This window comes from Tamandua tetradactyla, chromosome 2 (genome assembly GCF_023851605.1).
Source record: "Tamandua tetradactyla isolate mTamTet1 chromosome 2, mTamTet1.pri, whole genome shotgun sequence".
NCBI classification, from domain to species: Eukaryota; Metazoa; Chordata; class Mammalia; order Pilosa; family Myrmecophagidae; genus Tamandua; species Tamandua tetradactyla.
Genome location: NC_135328.1, coordinates 190,051,671 through 190,068,468, shown reverse-complemented (window position 1 = coordinate 190,068,468; position 16,798 = coordinate 190,051,671). Strand labels below are relative to the sequence as shown.

The following is a 16,798-nucleotide window of genomic DNA, read 5'->3' as shown; positions in this document are numbered from 1 at the left end:
TAGAACAGATTTCAGAGTTTGGTATGGGTTACAGTTCCACCATTTTAGGTTTTTACTTCTAGCTTCTCTAAGATACTGTAGACTAAAAGAAATATCAATATAATGATTCAGCAATCATATTAGTTTGTTAAACCCTAACTTCTCTGTATAACTGTACCATCACCTTTGTTCTATCTGTCCCATCCTTTAGGGGTATTTGGGCTATGCCTATTCTAACTTTTTCATGTTGGAAGGGGCTGTCAGTAATATGGGGTAGGGAGATGGAACTAGCTTATGTTCTGGAGAGGCTGGGCCCTCTAGGTTTCAGGAAGTATCTGGTCCAGGGACCCATCTGGAGGTTGTAGGTTTCTGGAAAGTTACCCTAGGTCATGGAACCTTTGTAGAATCTTATATATTGCCCTAGGTGTTCTTTAGGATTGTCTGGAATGGTTTTGGTTGGGGGTTGCAAGTTATGATAGGTAGCAGTGTCTAACTGATGCTTGTATAAGAGTGACCTCCAGAGTAGCCTCTCAACTCTATTTGAACTCTCCCAGCCACTGATACCTTATTTGTTACACTTCTTTTCCCCGTTTTGGTCAGGATGACATTGTTGATCCCATGGTGCCAGGGCCAGACTCATTCCTGGCAGTCATGTCCCATGCCGCCAGGGAGCCTTTCACCTGTGGATGTCGTGCCACATTGGGGTGGCGGGTAAGGTAATAATTTCCCTTGCATAGTTGGGCTTAGCCTATTCTTTGCAGGAATAAGTTTCATAGGGGAGTATCCCAAGATTGAAAGCTCAGCCTGTGGACTTGGTTGTCCCCACTGCTTGCAAGAATATCAGAAATGCCCCAAGTGGGGAAGTTGAATATTTCCTCCTTTCTCCCTAGTCCCCCAAGGTGACTTTGCAAATACTTTTTTATTCACTGCCCAAATTAGTCTGGAATATATTGGGGCATCACGCTTATCTGGACAAACCAATAAAATCTCAGGCCCTGGTCGTGATTCTATGTTATGTATGGTGTTCATCTAAACTGACCATACAAGTTAAATTATGAAATTCACTGTACAAAATACAAATTTTGAACCAAAGAAACATCTCTTCCTTTGGTGTCACACAGAAGTTGAGGTTTTAAAATATGGATGATATGATCCTTTACCCTTTATTCTGATTTACCTTAGTCCTAACCAAATCACCTTCATTCATATCTCTGTTCAAATTCTGATTACTTTTTTGACTTTTTAAACACTTCCTGCATGGAATACTGCTGACTTACAGAGTGTCAGAGCTCTAATTCTGAGTCTTGGGTGTCACATAAATATCCGAAGTTTCTGGGAATGACCAGGTTATGAACAAACAACTGTTTCTCAGAATTTAGAAATAACAGTTACACCTCCTGAATATATGTGACTGCTGTCAGAGTTTACCATCTAAGACCCTATATAATAGGCCCAACCTGATAACCATGTTCTTGACTTATAGTTAGCCCATATGATTAAGGCATGATAATATTTGTCTTTTTGTTACTGGCAGTTCATTCACCATACAGCTCTTAAAGTTCATTCACCTTATTGTATGCCTCACAACTTCATTCCTTCTTGTGCCTGCTCAGTAGTGCACTGTATGTGTACCCCATAGTTTCCTTCCATTCCTCAGTCGTTATACCATTAAACCACCTCCATCCATTGTGGATCTTGAACACTGCCGCCATAAACCATAAACACCAATATGCAAATGTCTATTCATGTCCCTACACACAGTTCCTCCAGGTATATACCGAGCAAGGGGGTTTCAGGATCGTATGGCAACCCCACCTGTCATCTCCTATGGAATCACCACACTGCCTTCCAGGTTGCTGCATGTCTGTTTCCCTACCTACAGTGAATAGATACATCTCTTTCTCCACATTTTCTCTAGCATTTGTTCATTGTTAAACAGGTTTATTCACACTTCACACAATCCAACCTGAGTGTTTAGACATGCCACTCCTTTCCCCCTACCTCCCGATCTATATGAAGACGTTTCCTCTACAAAGAATCCATACCCCTCACCCATACTGGCCACTTGTTAACATTTAGTTTTGGCATATGCCTTTGTTACATTCAGTGGAAACATATTACAATGTTACTTACACTATGCCCCCTGGCTTGTATTGATTGTACTTTTTCCTTTATACTATCTGTTCTCAGCACCATGTAATGTTGACATTCGTTTTCCCTCATGCAAAAATGTTTTTTTATTTGTACATTTAATGACCATCATTGTTCCCTCTAAGCATTCCTGAATTATAGTGTCTCAGTCTTTACCCTCTGTCTTTTCTTCTGTTTTCATGCATACCCCAGCCCATCTCACTCAGTCATACTCACATTCCGCTTCATTCAGTGTACTTACATTATCGTGCTACAATCAGGTAGTATTGTGCTGTCCATTTCTGAGTTTTTTAGTCAGTTCTGTTGCGCAGTGTGTTCCTTCAGCACCAGTTGTCCTATCTCCACCCAATTTCTATCTACTGATAACCTGTGTTAACTTTAGTTTTCAAATTTCACTCATTTATGTTAGTGCATATTAGTGAGACCATACAGTATTTGTCCTTTTGTTTCTGGCTAATTTCACTCAGTATAATGTCCTCAACGCTCACCTATATTGTTACATGCTTCATGACTTTATTCTGTCTTATAGATGCATAGTACTCCATTGTGTATGTATACCTCAGCTTTTTAGCCACTCATCTATTGCTGGACATTTGGGCTATTTCCATCTCTCGGCAATCGTAAATAATGCTTCTATAAACATTGCAGTGCTAATGTCTTTTGTGTCCTTGCTCTCATGTCCTCTGAATATGTAACTCGTAATGGAATTTCTGGATCATATGGCAATTCTATACTTAACTTCCTGAGGAACTGCCAAGCTGCATTACAGAGCAGTTGTACAATTTTACATTCCCACCAACAGTGGATAAGTGTGATGCTTTGTGCACATCCTCTCCAGCACTTGTCGTTTTATTTTTTATTTTTTTTACAATGGCCTGTCTAGTGGATGTCAGATGATATCTATCTCATTATGGTTTTGATTTTCATTTCCTAAATAGCCAGTGAAGTTGAGCATCTTTTCATGTGCCTTTTAGCCATTTGTATTTCCTCTTCTGAGAAGTGTCTGTTCATGTCTTTTGCCCATTTTTTAACTGGGTTGTTTGTCTTTTGTTGTTGAGTTAAAGAATCTCTTTATATGTTCTGGATATTAAACCCTTATCTGATAATGTGGTTTCCAAATACTGTCTCCCATTGTGTAGGCTGCCTGTTAACTTTGCTGACAAAGTTCTTTGATGCACAAAAGTGCTTAATTTTGAGGAGTTTCCATTTATCTGGTTCTTTTTTCAGTGCTCGTGCTTTGGGTGTAAGGTCTAGGAATCCACCTCCTGTCACAATATTTATAAACTGTTTCCATACATTTTCTTTTAAAAGTTTTATGGTCTTAGTTCTAATGGGTGTGCATTTCATGTTGTCATTCAGTTCCCTGAGACCCTGCTCATATTTTTCCAATATTTTCTTTGGTGTGTTGAATTTCAGATGTCCAGTCATCTATCTCACTAATTCTTTTTTCTGTCACTTCAAATCTAGTGTTGTAGGTTTCCATTCTTTTTTCATCTCTTCTATTGTGCCTTTCATTTCTATATGTTCTGTGATTTGTTTTTTCAAACTTTAGGGTTATTTTTGTTCACCCAGTGTCTTCTTAATATCCCCCCTCAAATTGTTGATTTGATTTTAGACAAGATTTTCCATGTGTGTTCAAATGTCCTGAATTAATTGTTTGAACTCCTGATCTCATATAAAGTGTTGGTTTGTTCTTTTGACTGGGCCATACCTTCAGTTTTCCTAGTATGGCTCATTATTTTTTGCTGGCATCTAGGCATTAGGTTTCCTTAATTAGTTTATTCTGGTGGTGGTTTTCACATCTTTTACGAAGGATTTTCTTGTTAGAAGGCTTAGTTCTCTATCTGTTCTTTGACATTCAGTTGAGCTTATTCTAGACCTCTAGCATAGGTCTTGGTTTAACTATCTGAAATCTTTAGTTCTTGTATTTCTTATTCTTACCTGCCTTTATGGAGCCTTTTTTTTTTTTTTTTGAGGGTCTCCTCTGATATTATAGACCCCAGTCAGATTTTCCCAAATGAGAAGCTAGCCAGCCTTAATTTTCCCTGAGGATGAAAGACCCAGCAGGTTATCAGTCTTTCCTCTGAATCCTTTAGACAGTGCTTTTCATATCCTGCCCATCAAGTGGTGTTTGTCTGCCCATGGCTTCCCACCAGGGTAAAGTGATATGGAGGCTTTAATTTCAGCAGCTTTCCCTCCAAGGGCGTGGTTGAGATAGGGGTGAGGTTGTAGGACAGCTTTAATTGCTTTGGTTTTCCAGTCCCTGGGGCCTGAATTCCTTGAAAGAGGGATTCTACTTGAGGTAGTCCCCACCTTTCTCTTGGAGAAGATACACGCTTTAGGGAATTAACTCCTTTCAGCTAACCAGTTACTTTATCTCTCAGAGAAGCTTAATTCTCCCCTTGCCTGGGGCAGTGCTGGAGCCTGAGAGGGCAAAAAAAAAAAAAAACTTTTGGGAACTGGATCCTTGCTCCTTGGGTTTGTCAATCAAAAGCCTAAGTTGGCACATGGCTCTATGTATTTTCAGATTCTATGTGTCCCATGTGCCTGCGGTCCAGCCCTTTTCCAATATTTTGTGCTGTCTGACTCAAAAAGCTTCTGGGTTTGTTTTTGTTTTTGTTTTTCATTTTTCCCCCATCATCCCCACCACTTCTCTTCTGGGACAAAAACTCTTGGTTCCTTTAGTGCTTATTCCAGGTTTATTTGTGCTGGGGGCCTATTTTCAGTAATCAGAATTTGTTCATTAATTTCTCCAATTGGAGTTTGGTTGAGCTAAGGCCTTGCTGCTAGTAAAACCCGTTTCCTTTCCCCTTGGGGAACCAGCCTGCCTTGCCCATGGGGGAGGGGCACCAGCCTCTGTGTCTTGGGTTACTTATAGTTCTCTGTTACACTTGATCCAGATTGGTGTACACTGTCTGTCTGATGACTGACGTTCCCCCAGCAGTTGTTCTGTATTTCCTGGCTGTTTACTAGCTGCCATATTGCTCCACTCCTCCCCATAACTTCTTATATTTTGTATTCTCATTTTCACTCATTTCCAGATATTTACCAGTTTCTCTAGCAATTTCTTCCTTGACCTGTTAATTGTTTAAGAGTGTTCTGGTTTGCTAGCTGCCAGAATGCAGTACACCAGAAATGGAATGGCTTTTTAAGAGGAGAATTTAATAAGTTGCTAGTTTATGGTTCTAAGGCTGTGAAATTGTCCAAATTAAAACAAGTCTATAGAAATGTTCAGTCTAAGACATCCAGGGAGATACTATCATTCAAGAAGGCAGATGATGTTCACGGTTTCTCTCTCAACTGGAAAGTCACATGGTGAACATGGCAACGTCTTCTAGCTTTCTCTCTAGGCTTCTTGTTTCATGAGGCTCCCTCACGGGCATTTTCCTTCTATATTTCCAAAGGTCTCTGGCTGCATGAGCTCTTGTGGCTCTGAAGCTTTTTCCAAAATGTTTCCTCTTTTACAGGATTCCAGTAAACTAATTGGGACCTACCTGGAATGGGTGGAGTCACATCTCCCTCTAATCAAAGGTTAATGCCCACAATTAGGTGTGTCACATCTCTGCGGAGACAATCTAATCAAATTTCCAATCTACAGTACTGAATAGGGATTAAAATAGACAGCTGCCTCTGTAAAATGGATTAGGATTAAAATATGGCTTTTCTAGAGCACATAATCCTTTCAGACCAGCAGAGCATTTCTTAAATCTACCATCTTATCCATTGTTTTTTATTTTTCCTATCTATATAATTCTTTTCTCTGTTTCTCTTTTTATCCTTTTAGTTAGTTACTCTTACTGTACTCTTTAATCCTGGGCCTTCCTTCAGATCTCCCTCTCTTTTTTTTTCTACTGACAGAACTCCCTTTAGTGTTCTTGTAGGGCAGCCTCTAGACAGATTCACTCAATATTTGTTTTTTTGTGAAAATTTTTCTCTCTCCCTCATCTTTGAAAGACAACTTAGCTGTATAAAGAATTCGTGGCTGAAATTATTTCCCTTTCAGTATCTCAAATATATCATACCACTGCATTCTTGCCTCCTGGTGCCTGTTGAGTAGTCCAAACTCAGTCTTATGTGGTTTCCCTTGTGTGTGATGAGTCACATTTTTCTTGTAATTTTCTGAGCTTCCTGCATGTCTTTAACAGTTGACAGTCTAATTAGTATGTGTCTTGGAGTCAGGCTATTTGTATTTATTCTATTTGGGGTTCATAAGGATTCTTTCATTTGCGTATTTATGTCTTCTATGAAGGTTGGGAAGTTTTTCCCCATTTTCTCCTCAGCTAATCTTCCTAGCCCTTTCCTCTTCTCTTCTCCTTCCGGGACACCAATGATTCTTATGTTTGTGCACTTTATCCATTATTTCTCTGGGATCCAATTCCAAGTTTTCCATCTTTTTTGCCGTTAGTCTTTTATGTGTTTGAATTAAATTTTCCTGTATTCTTGTTTGTTTATTTTTTCTTCTGTCTCTTTACATTTGCTGCTGTGTCTCCCTAGGATATTTTTAATTTGCTCTACAATGTCTTTTGTCTCTGTTAGATCTACTCTTTTTCTGTTTATTCTTTTAAATTTTCTTCATGCTCTTCTGTGTATTCTTGATAACCTTCATGTTATTAGCCAACCCCTTGAATTTATTTAGGAGATTTGTATGAACATCTTTTTTTAACTCTTCCAAATTCTGTGTCTTTTCCCATGTTTTAGTTTGGTCATTTGGCTAGGTGATATCTTCCTGCCTCTTCATATATATGCTTTGTGATTTTTTGGGGGGGGGTTGAGACATTTGACAACCTTGATAGTGTTATTTTGAATGTTGGTTTCCCCATGGCATCTGAAGTTTGCTATGTGCTTGGGTTTGCATTGATGGTCTCCTTTCCTGCTTGGTTCTTCAGTAACTCCTCGCCAAACCAAGGCCTGGACTTCAAGCAGGAGATGCAGTTCTACTTGAGGATCTGTTTAAAGCTAGACAAAAAGGCAGTTTGCTAGACTGTGCTTTCCACTTCCCAGCAGATACAGTGCTCTTGGTCTCCTCTTTCGCTCAGGTCTGCTTCTCCTCCACTGTGGTAGCTCGCTGAGTTGTCTCAAGACCTGTTAAAATTTTTCGGCCAGAGTTATGGTCTTCGATGTGCACTGAATGCTGCTAACCCCAGGGCTGGGTGTTTGGCAGTGAGCATCTCAGCAGCAATTCTGCTTGTGGTCCTCATGGGTCTGGTGACCCTCAGTCTCCCACCTGGAATAACCTCGGGCTGTGGGACTGGATATTTCATTGTCCACGGGCTGTAGTGCAGGGGCATGATGTGGGGCACGGGGCCTGGAGTGTCTTGCTTTCTTCTTCCCACCTACCTCTCAGTGCATTCCCGAGGGGTCCAGGCCTCCATATGGAAAAGTAGGCTATGTGCACTAGTTGGGATGGTTTCTGGGAGCAGAGAAAGCATGTTTGCTGGTTTCTGGGTTCCCCAATGGAGCTCCATGCTGTGGAGCTGATGTGGTTGATCTCCCAAGCTAATCCCTGATGGAGTCACAACTGAGCGCATTCACCCCATTCTCTCTGTCCCAATTCCTCTGCTTTTTCATCTGGGATGTCCTTATATAGTGTAGAAGACCTTCTCAGGTTACTCACATCTTGGAAGTGCTGTCTCGGTCATTTCCTGTCATTTCTCTGGTTCCATGGAGCAGCGGTGAACTCAGCCTATCCTATTCTGCCATCTTCCCAGAGGTCACGTAATACTTTCAAATTCTGTATACTCACATATTGTCTTCTGGTTTCTTCCCTGTTTGGTTATTCTGCCACATGAGCCAGGAGTGTTCAATCTAGAAAGGTGCGTCATTCCAGAATAATTTAGTTTACATTTACAACGGTTTCTGTTGGCTAGGCCCCCTAAATGTAACTTTCAGCTGCAGTTCTACCATAGTCTCTCCCTCCCCTTCGAGGCCCTTTTGTATGCAGCATTCCCATGACTTGTGTTCTGCCCTTGGTGTTTTTGGTGTTGGGTCCCTGTGCTTGCATAAGCCTGGTATTATAATTCACTGCTATGAGTGGCTCTGTACTTTGTGTCCTGGTGAGAAGTGGGAGGGATCTGGGCTGCTCCCTCTGAGCAATTCCTAAACTGCATGGGATTGATGAGGGTGAGGAAAGAGGGTCCTTGACAGAATTTTTCTACATGGTATTTTCTTTTTCTTTTTCTTGGATTCAGTGTTTGTATTGTCTTTATCCCATCTCTGCTCTCCTCCAGAGGTCTTAGCAAATGGAATTTGTCCTTTAATTTGGTGAATCTCTGGGGAGGTTTTTTCAGGGAATGTCTTTTGTTGCCATGTTGATGGCTTTCGCTCATCTAGTTTTTAAATTGCTGTTTTTTGTGTTCTCTATTATGTGATGTGTGGGCTCATTTTTAAATAATTTTAGAATGAAATTGTTGACAGAGTTACAAATATTTGACCTTTTAGGAAAATCAACCTACTTACTAAGTTATTTTCCTCTCTTGTTATGTGTGTCCTGTTTGTATTCTTGTCAGACTGAAGATAATTTGTTTCCACCTCCTTTTATTTCCTTCTCAGATGGCCAAATGTGATGGTTGTAAGAGACAGGGGAAGCTCAGTGAGTCCTTGAAGTGGAGAGGAGAAGTGAAACATTTTTGTAACCTACTTTGTATCTTGATGTTCTGTAATCAACAAAGTATGTGTGACCCACCTTCACAAAACAATGCAGGTAAAATTAAACTTAATGAATATTAAAATTAAACTTAAGAATTCATAATGAATGAATTCTTTGGTCAAAGCTGGGAACTAGCTATTGTTCTACAGATTAGGAATTGTAAACAGTTTCCAATGATTTCATGAAATGTGAATTTCAAATGGCATGATTTTAGGTCCCCCCTCACCCCCCTTTTTTTAAACAGTATACATTAAAGCTGGGTAGAAATATTCTTTAAACTTTCTTTGAGCATATTGAATCAAATTTTGTAAGTACTTTATGGTAAGGATAGCAGTTAATATTTTTGGATATATACATCTTGACCGACTTTGAAGGGATTTTAGACTACTACTGACAGGATAGTGAGTCTAAATCACGTGACCTTTTAAATGTACTATATAATATAGTTAGGCCATTTTATCTCAGCAACTTTATTGTTAATAAAAATGTAGTACCACCCTAAAGCTATAGTCTCTACAATTTGAAACAAAAACTATGTAAGACCCTACTCTGGAAATTAAAAAATTATTTTTCATGTGAAAACAAGAATTAAGAAACATATTCATTTACATTTCCAGCAAATCTACTCTGTGAACTTCATTATTTCTGTGCTTTTGAGGTTTTGTTGTTGTTGTTTTTTAAGTAAGGCATTTTTTGCATTCTTATATAAAGATAAAATATACACGGAAGATTTTTAAATTTCACTGATTATGAAATAAAAAATAAACAAAAATCCATTCATTCTGAAGCAACACTTTGCCTCAACAGAAACTGTTCTAAACGAACATACTCCTTAACTTCTTTGAGATGTTGCTTTTTGTGTATTTGCATTATATGAGTATAAGTAAATTAGTATAAATTAGAATATAAGTACTGATTACATAGGGTTTCCTCATTTTTGTTTACTTTGGTAGCAAGTATTTCCATGGTGCAAGCTGCTTCCGCGGGTCCCCCATCTCTAAGAAAGGACTCAACTCCAGTTATAGCTAATGTAGTATCACTGGCAAGTACTCCTGCTGCCCAGCCCACAGTGAATTCTAACAGTGTATTACAAGGTATGGATTGATTTGTAAGCACTTGCCTAGACTTTTTTTTTTAACTTATCCGTAGGATATTTATCATCAAACAGCAATTTTGCTAACTTAATATATGTAGTTTTTTACTTTTAGCCTTCAAAGAACATTTTTTTACTTACTGATTAAAACTGTAATATATTCTTGTAGAAAAGTAAAATGCAGATGATCAAAATAAGTCATTGAAAAATCTATATTGCATCATGCTAGAAATTTCCATTGTTAATATTTGATGTACTTATTTCTAGTTTTGCTTTTTTGAAAAAAATATTATTATTTCATGTTAATATCAGTCCCAAGCACGGGAGACTGCCTGGGAACCAAGGATTTCACCTGCTTTCTCCAGGGAACTGACCAAGGCATCTAGTCTACTTAGGGACTACTTTAGGACAGGATATCCCATTGCCTATGTGTTTGATCTGTCAACTGAAGTAACAAGACCATGAGCACCTAGACCTAGAGCCACAGCTCCCTGAGTTTATCGCTCAGCAGTAGAGATTGTGAGAATCCCAGCAGTTCTTTTAGGGTGATGGCTAACTGATTGTTGTTGGGATTGCACATTTCGTCTCTAGCAAAGATGTGTGGGAACAGAGACTGCAAAAGGTTCTAACACTGTAATTGAGAAGTTAGGGATGATTATGATTACTTAGTCATTGTATAGATATTCCTTTTTACTTTCTAGTGTATTAGTATGGACAGGGAAGAAAGTATTTGAAATTACTGAACTTTAATCCAGCTGCCTTGATCACTGATAATAATCGTATAACTATCTATCTAACCTTGTGACTTACCCTCATTTGTACCCCCTTATCCTGTTTTTCAGCTTTAGAGTTTTATGATTGCTGCAGACAGCCCCTAATGTTTATAAATGAAGGACCCTGAGTCAGCCCAGAACTAACCCACAACAATTTCAAAGTTATCTTGATAGAAGGAGCTGGATTTAACCAAGATGGGTGTGCCTGACATGTGCAGTGGCTTACACTCTAACTTATAAGTGACCTATAACTCATTACAATTTTAAAAACCAGACGCATCATCATATTAAGGCTGCCATTTTCTTATATACATTGTGTCTAATCATGTAATCAGTCTGCACTTGCTCTGCTTTGCCGTTTTGAGAGAAATACAGTGGTTTTCACCTTTTTTTCCCCATCAGATTTCAGTTTCACGTATGTAACACATTTCTGTAGGAGTAGTGGCTCATTGCAGGTTGCTGTGGTCTTAGGCAATGTTTAAAAGTTCCTGGTCTCTTTTTCTCATATTTTAGAACTGCTAGTCTCTTCCACTGAATTAAATTAGTACGTGTTCTTGCTATAAGACTTTGTGTTCATTGATTGAAATCACTTCCAATGCTAATGTTTAAATAATTACATACGATCATAAATTTATGTTTTAATTTGTCAGGTGCAGTTCCGACAGTAACAGCGAAAATCATTGGGGATGTAAGTTTTATTATTTTTATTGCTATTTCTACTGTATTTACTTTCCATTTTATGCACTATACATATATCTGGGCTAACTTGTCATCCTCTGTCTTTATTTCTATAAAATAAATTTCATGAGCTCATTCATTCATTGTTCAAGGTAGGAATTTCTGGTTAACTTAGTCTTTTATGTGCTGTGATTTCTTTAATATTTGCCATCTTACATACTTGTTGAAGTTTTTTGTTTATTTTTTTAATTCTATTGAAGTCAAACGTAAAAGTTCTTTTGGAAGTTTTATAATGTTGTCATATTGTAAAGAAAATATTTATAGAATGTAGCTTGTTTCCTTTCTATGGATATTATACTATAAATAACCATTCCTTTTTTATTCATAAATATCTTCTCCATCTCTATTAAAAGAAAAGAATAAAAATAATAAGAAAAAGTGGTGAATGAAAGAATGGCATTTCTAGAATGCTGCCTAGTTTCTGGACCAGCTTTTATATCATTATTCAAATAACTTAAATTTTTGTAACTGATTCTAAGTTATTCCTGTTTATCTAGAAACTCAGTCCTCTAAGACTTAACTGTTAAGAAATAGTAGTTTTCATTTGAGGCTCAGCCACCATTGTTATTAATCAAAAATGTCTTCCAACAGATCTAGCATTTTTCTTAGTGAAAAGAATAGTAATTAGGTACTTTTAGAGTCAGTATACAGTTGTCAAAATACTCCTTTTTTTCTGTTAATTTTTCAGGAATAGTGTATTTCTCACAAATTTAGTTGTATATTTCAGTGTGAATATTTGAATCATGGTATATGTTATTCTTTTAAAATGATACTATTTTCTGTAATGCATATGATTTTGAAAGTCTCTTTGGTTTTCGATTGGTTTTTATTAGGCAAGTACACAAACAGATGCCCTGAAGCTACCACCTTCCCAACCTCCAAGGCTTTTGAAGAACAAAGCTTTATTGTGCAAACCCATCACACAAACTAAAGCCACCTCTTGTAAACCACATACCCAAAACAAAGAATGCCAGACAGGTATGTTAATTGGACTCTCTCGAAGTCTTTTGCTATTTTTTAAGAATACTGTACAAATCACAAAAATGACCAACACCCACTCTCCCAGCTAACATCAGTGACTTTTTAAAAAATTTTTTATAAATAAAATTATCTCCTCCCATTACCCCATCACCCCTTTCCCCATGAACTACTAATCTACTTTCAATCTCTGCAAATTTTCTATTTCTAGTCATCTCTTATAAATGAATCATGTACCCCATTTTGTTTATTTATCTTTGGTGGACACTTGAGTTGTCTCCAGCTTTGGGCTATTGTGTATCAGGCTGCTATAAACGTTGGTGTACAGCTATTTGTGACCCTGTTTTTACTGTGTTTGGTTATATGCCTAGGAGGGGGATTGCCTGGTCACATGATAATTCTGTATTTAACTTTTTTAAGGCTCATCATATTGCTTTCCACGGTGGCTGCATCATTTTATCTTCTAAGATTTTTATAGTTTTAACTCTTATATTTAGGTCCTTTATCTATTTTGAATTGATTTTCGTATATGGTTTGAGGTAGGGTCTACCATCATTATTCTGTATGTGAACATCCAGGTTCCCCCATCATTTGTTGAAGAGACTGCTTTTTCCCCACTGTGCATATACTTAGCACCCTTGTTAAAAATCAGTTTGCCATAGGTGTGTAGGTCTAATTCTGAACTTTCAATTCTGTTCTACTTATATGTTTGTCTAGCTTATGCAAATACCACACTTTTTTTTATATCTGTTGCTTTGTAAATTCAGTTTCAAATCAGGAAGTGTGAGTCCTCAACCCTGATCTTTTTCAAGATCATTTTGGTTAGTCATGGCCCCTTGCAGTTCCATATAAATTTAAAGATTGCTTTTTCCATTTCTGCAGAAAAGGCTGTTGGAATCTTAATATGCAGTGCATTGAATTTGTATGTTGTTTTGAGTAATATTGTCATATTAACAGTATTAACTCTTCCAATCCATGAATGTGGGATGTCTTGCCATTTAGGTCTTTAATTTATTACAGCAGTGTTTCTCAGTTTTCAGTATGTTAATCTTTTCTGTCCTTAAATTTATTTGTAGATATTTTATTATTTTAGTTGCTATTTATTGTAAATGGAATTATTTTCTCAGTTTCCTCTTTGGATTGTTTATTGATAGTGCTCAAGAATGCAATTATTTTTGTGTGTTAATCTAATATCCTACCACTTGCTGAATTCATTTATTAGCTCTAATAGTTTACTGGTGGAGTCCTTTCAATTTTCTCTTTATAGGATTATGTCATCTACAAATAGTGAAAGTTTTGCTTCTTCCTTTCCAATTTGGATGCTTTTATTTTTCTTTCTTGCCCAGCTGCTCCAGCCAGAACTTTCAGCACCATGTTGAATAACAGTGGTATAAGTGGTTCCTGATCTTAGGAGGAAAGCTTTATGTCTTTTCACCATTGAATATGATGTTACCTGTGGATTTTTCATTAGTGACCTTTATCATATTGAGATAGTTCCCTTCTATTACTTTTGTGAGTGTTTTTGTAAACAAGGGTGCTGCATTTTGTCAGATACCTTTTCTGCACCTTTTGAAGTAAATCATGGTTTGTTCCCCTTATTCTGTTTAAATAGTCGGTTATATTGATTGATTTTTGTGTGGTGAATCTTCCTTGCATTCCTGGAATGAATCCTAGTCATAGTATATAATCTTTATACTGTTTTGTGGGATTCGGTTTGCTAGTGTTTTGTAAGGATTTATATATATTCATGAGGGAAATTGGTCTATCATTTTCTTTTCTGGTGATGACTTTCCCAGGCTTTATTATCAGAGTAATGGTGACCTCATAGAATGAATTTGAAAGTGTTACCTCTGCTTTAATTCTTTGGAAGAGTTGAGGATGATTGGTATTAATTCTCATTTAATTGTTTGTGAAGTTCATCAGTGAAGCCATCTCATTCTGGAACTTTGGTGAAAGCTTTTAAAAAAATTTTCTTAAATCTTATTTTTTAAAAATAGTTTTATTGTGCTATCTTCAACACATATAGTCCATCCAAAGTATACAATCAGTGGCTCATAATGTCACCATATATTTGTGTATTCATCATCATGACCATTTTTAGAACATTTGTATCATTCCAGACAAAGAAATAAAAAGAATAAAGCTTATATTCCCTATACCCCTTACCCCTCCCTCTCATTGACCACTAGTATTTCTATCTAATTTTACCCCCATAAACCCTCCTCCCTTATTTATTTTTTGTCCTTATTTTTCTTTAACTTTTTTTTATTGTGAAATTTAACATATATACAACAAAGCAATAAATTTCCAAGTACATTTTAACAAGTAGTTATAGAACAGACTTTAAAGTTTGGTGTGGGTTATAGTTCAATGATTTATTGCTCTTCTAGCTGCTCCAAGACACAGGAGACCAACAGAAATATCTATATAATGATTCAGCAGTGATACTCATTTGTTAAATCCTCTCTTCTCTGTTGTACTACTCCTTTTTAAATAACATATATATAAACGCAATAAATCTCAAAGTACATTGCAACAATTAGTTGTCAAACATTTCAGAGTTTGGGATGGCTTACAAGTCCACCATTTTAGGTTTTTATTTCTAGCTGCTCTAAGGTATTGGAGGGTATAAGAAATACCAGTATAATGATTCAGCACTCATTCTCATTTGTTAAATCCAACCTTCTCTGTAGAACTCCACCATCTCCTTCCTTCAATCTTTCTCTCATTCTTTAGGGGTATTTGGGCTATGCCCATTCTAACTTTTTCATGTTGAAAGTGGCTGTTGATAATATATAGGATGGGGGATGGAACTAGTTGATGTTCTGGAAGGCTGGCCCCTCTAGGTTTCAGGACTTATCTCATCTAGGGACCCACCTGGAGGTTGTAGGTTTCAGAGAGTTGCCCCAGGGCACAAAACCTTTTGTAGAATCTTATATAATGCCCTAGGTATTCTTTAAGATTAGCAGGAATAGTTTTGGTTGGGGTTTGGCAAGTTATGAGCAATGTCTATGACACTTGCCTAAGAGTGACCTCCAGAGTAACCTTGTCGCCCAGCCACTGATACTTTTTAGTTACACTTCTTTCCCCCCTTTTGGTCAGGTTGGAATTGTTGATCCCCTGGTGCCAGGGCCAACTCACCCCTGAGAGTCATCTCCCACTATGCCAGGGAGAATTTTACCCCTGGATGTCATGTCCCATGTAGGGGGGAGGGCAATGATTTCACTTGCAGAGTTGGGCCTAGAGAGAGTGAGGCCACATATGAGCAACAAAAGAGGTCCTCCAGAAGTAACTCTTAGGCATACCTATAGGTGGCCTAAGCTTCTCTGCTATCTACGTAAGCTTCACAAGAATAATCTTCAAGATCAAGGGCTTGGCCTATTGAGTTGTGTTTCCCTAATGTTTGACATAGTATCGGGATTCCCTGATGGTAAAATTTAATAGTTCCATATTTTTTCTCCCATCCCTCAATGGACTTTGCCAATACTTTTTGATTATCTGCTTAATTTGTTCTAGGATGTATCCAGTCATTACATTAAGCTGTTAAGGATCAAAGGCTCTCACTCTCATTCTGGGCTCCCTGTGTTTCACGTGTTCAAATGAGCTCTCCAGACAGGTTGAGTTAGACGTGTTTATTTTTTTACTCATCTATCCATACCCTGGATAAGTGGAGCATCAGACACAAGGTTTTCACCATTACACCATCACATTGTAAAAACTATATAATTATATAGTTGTTTTCAAGAATCAAAGCTACTGGAATACAGCTCAACAATTTCAGGTACTTCCCTCTAGCCACTCCAGTACACCATAAACTAAAAATGGATATCTATGTAATGCATAAGAATAACCTCCAGATTGACATCTCGACTCTGTTGGAAGTCTCTCAGCCACTGAAACTTTATTTTGTCTCATTTCTCTCTTCTCCCTTCTGATTAGAAAGGCTTTCTCAGTCCCATGATGCCGAGTCCTGGCTCATCCCAGGAGTCTTGTCCCTTGTTGCCAGGGAAGTTAACACTCTTACATAGGGGGAGGCCAGAGAGTTCATCTGTCAAGCTGTCTTAGAAAAAGAGAGGCCACATATGAGCAACAGAAGAGGTTCTCTGAGGGTGACTTTTAGGCAAATATAAGTAGGCTTAACTTCTCCTTTGCAAGAATAAGTTTCATAGAGGCAAACCCCAAGATTACAGGTTTAGCCTATTGAATTGTTGGTCCACACTGCTTGCAATATCAGGAATTCCTCCAATTGGGAAGTTTAATATTTCGTACTTTCTTGGTGAAAGGTGTTTGTTTATTGATTCAGTCTCTATTTGTTATAGGTTTGTTGATGTTTTCTATGTCTTCTTAAGTCAGTTGAGTAATGGACATATTTCTAGGAATTTCTCCATTTCTTTTAGATTATTTTATTTGTTGATATACATTTGTTCATAATATTCTCTT

At 37.6% G+C, this 16,798-nt stretch overlaps 2 protein-coding genes across 15 annotated transcripts in view; one reads left to right on the top strand and one right to left on the bottom strand.

The window, feature by feature from the left end:
• The window catches only part of ZMYM4 (zinc finger MYM-type containing 4), a 273,687-nt gene that overhangs the window by 201,102 nt on the left and 55,787 nt on the right, over nucleotides 1-16,798 (top strand). For all 14 annotated transcript variants that reach the window (XM_077150338.1, XM_077150329.1, XM_077150333.1 and 11 more), the window contains 4 exons: nucleotides 8,680-8,830; nucleotides 9,730-9,870; nucleotides 11,293-11,330; nucleotides 12,214-12,358. In XM_077150338.1, the coding sequence (XP_077006453.1) occupies nucleotides 8,680-8,830; nucleotides 9,730-9,870; nucleotides 11,293-11,330; nucleotides 12,214-12,358 (475 nt within the window). The remainder of the gene's footprint in view (nucleotides 1-8,679; nucleotides 8,831-9,729; nucleotides 9,871-11,292; nucleotides 11,331-12,213; nucleotides 12,359-16,798) is intronic.
• The window catches only part of KIAA0319L (KIAA0319 like), a 220,936-nt gene continuing 220,268 nt past the window's right edge, over nucleotides 16,131-16,798 (bottom strand). Inside the window, exon 22 of the mRNA XM_077150350.1 lies at nucleotides 16,131-16,414. Coding sequence (XP_077006465.1) covers nucleotides 16,410-16,414 — 5 coding nt within the window. The 3' untranslated portion in view covers nucleotides 16,131-16,409. The remainder of the gene's footprint in view (nucleotides 16,415-16,798) is intronic.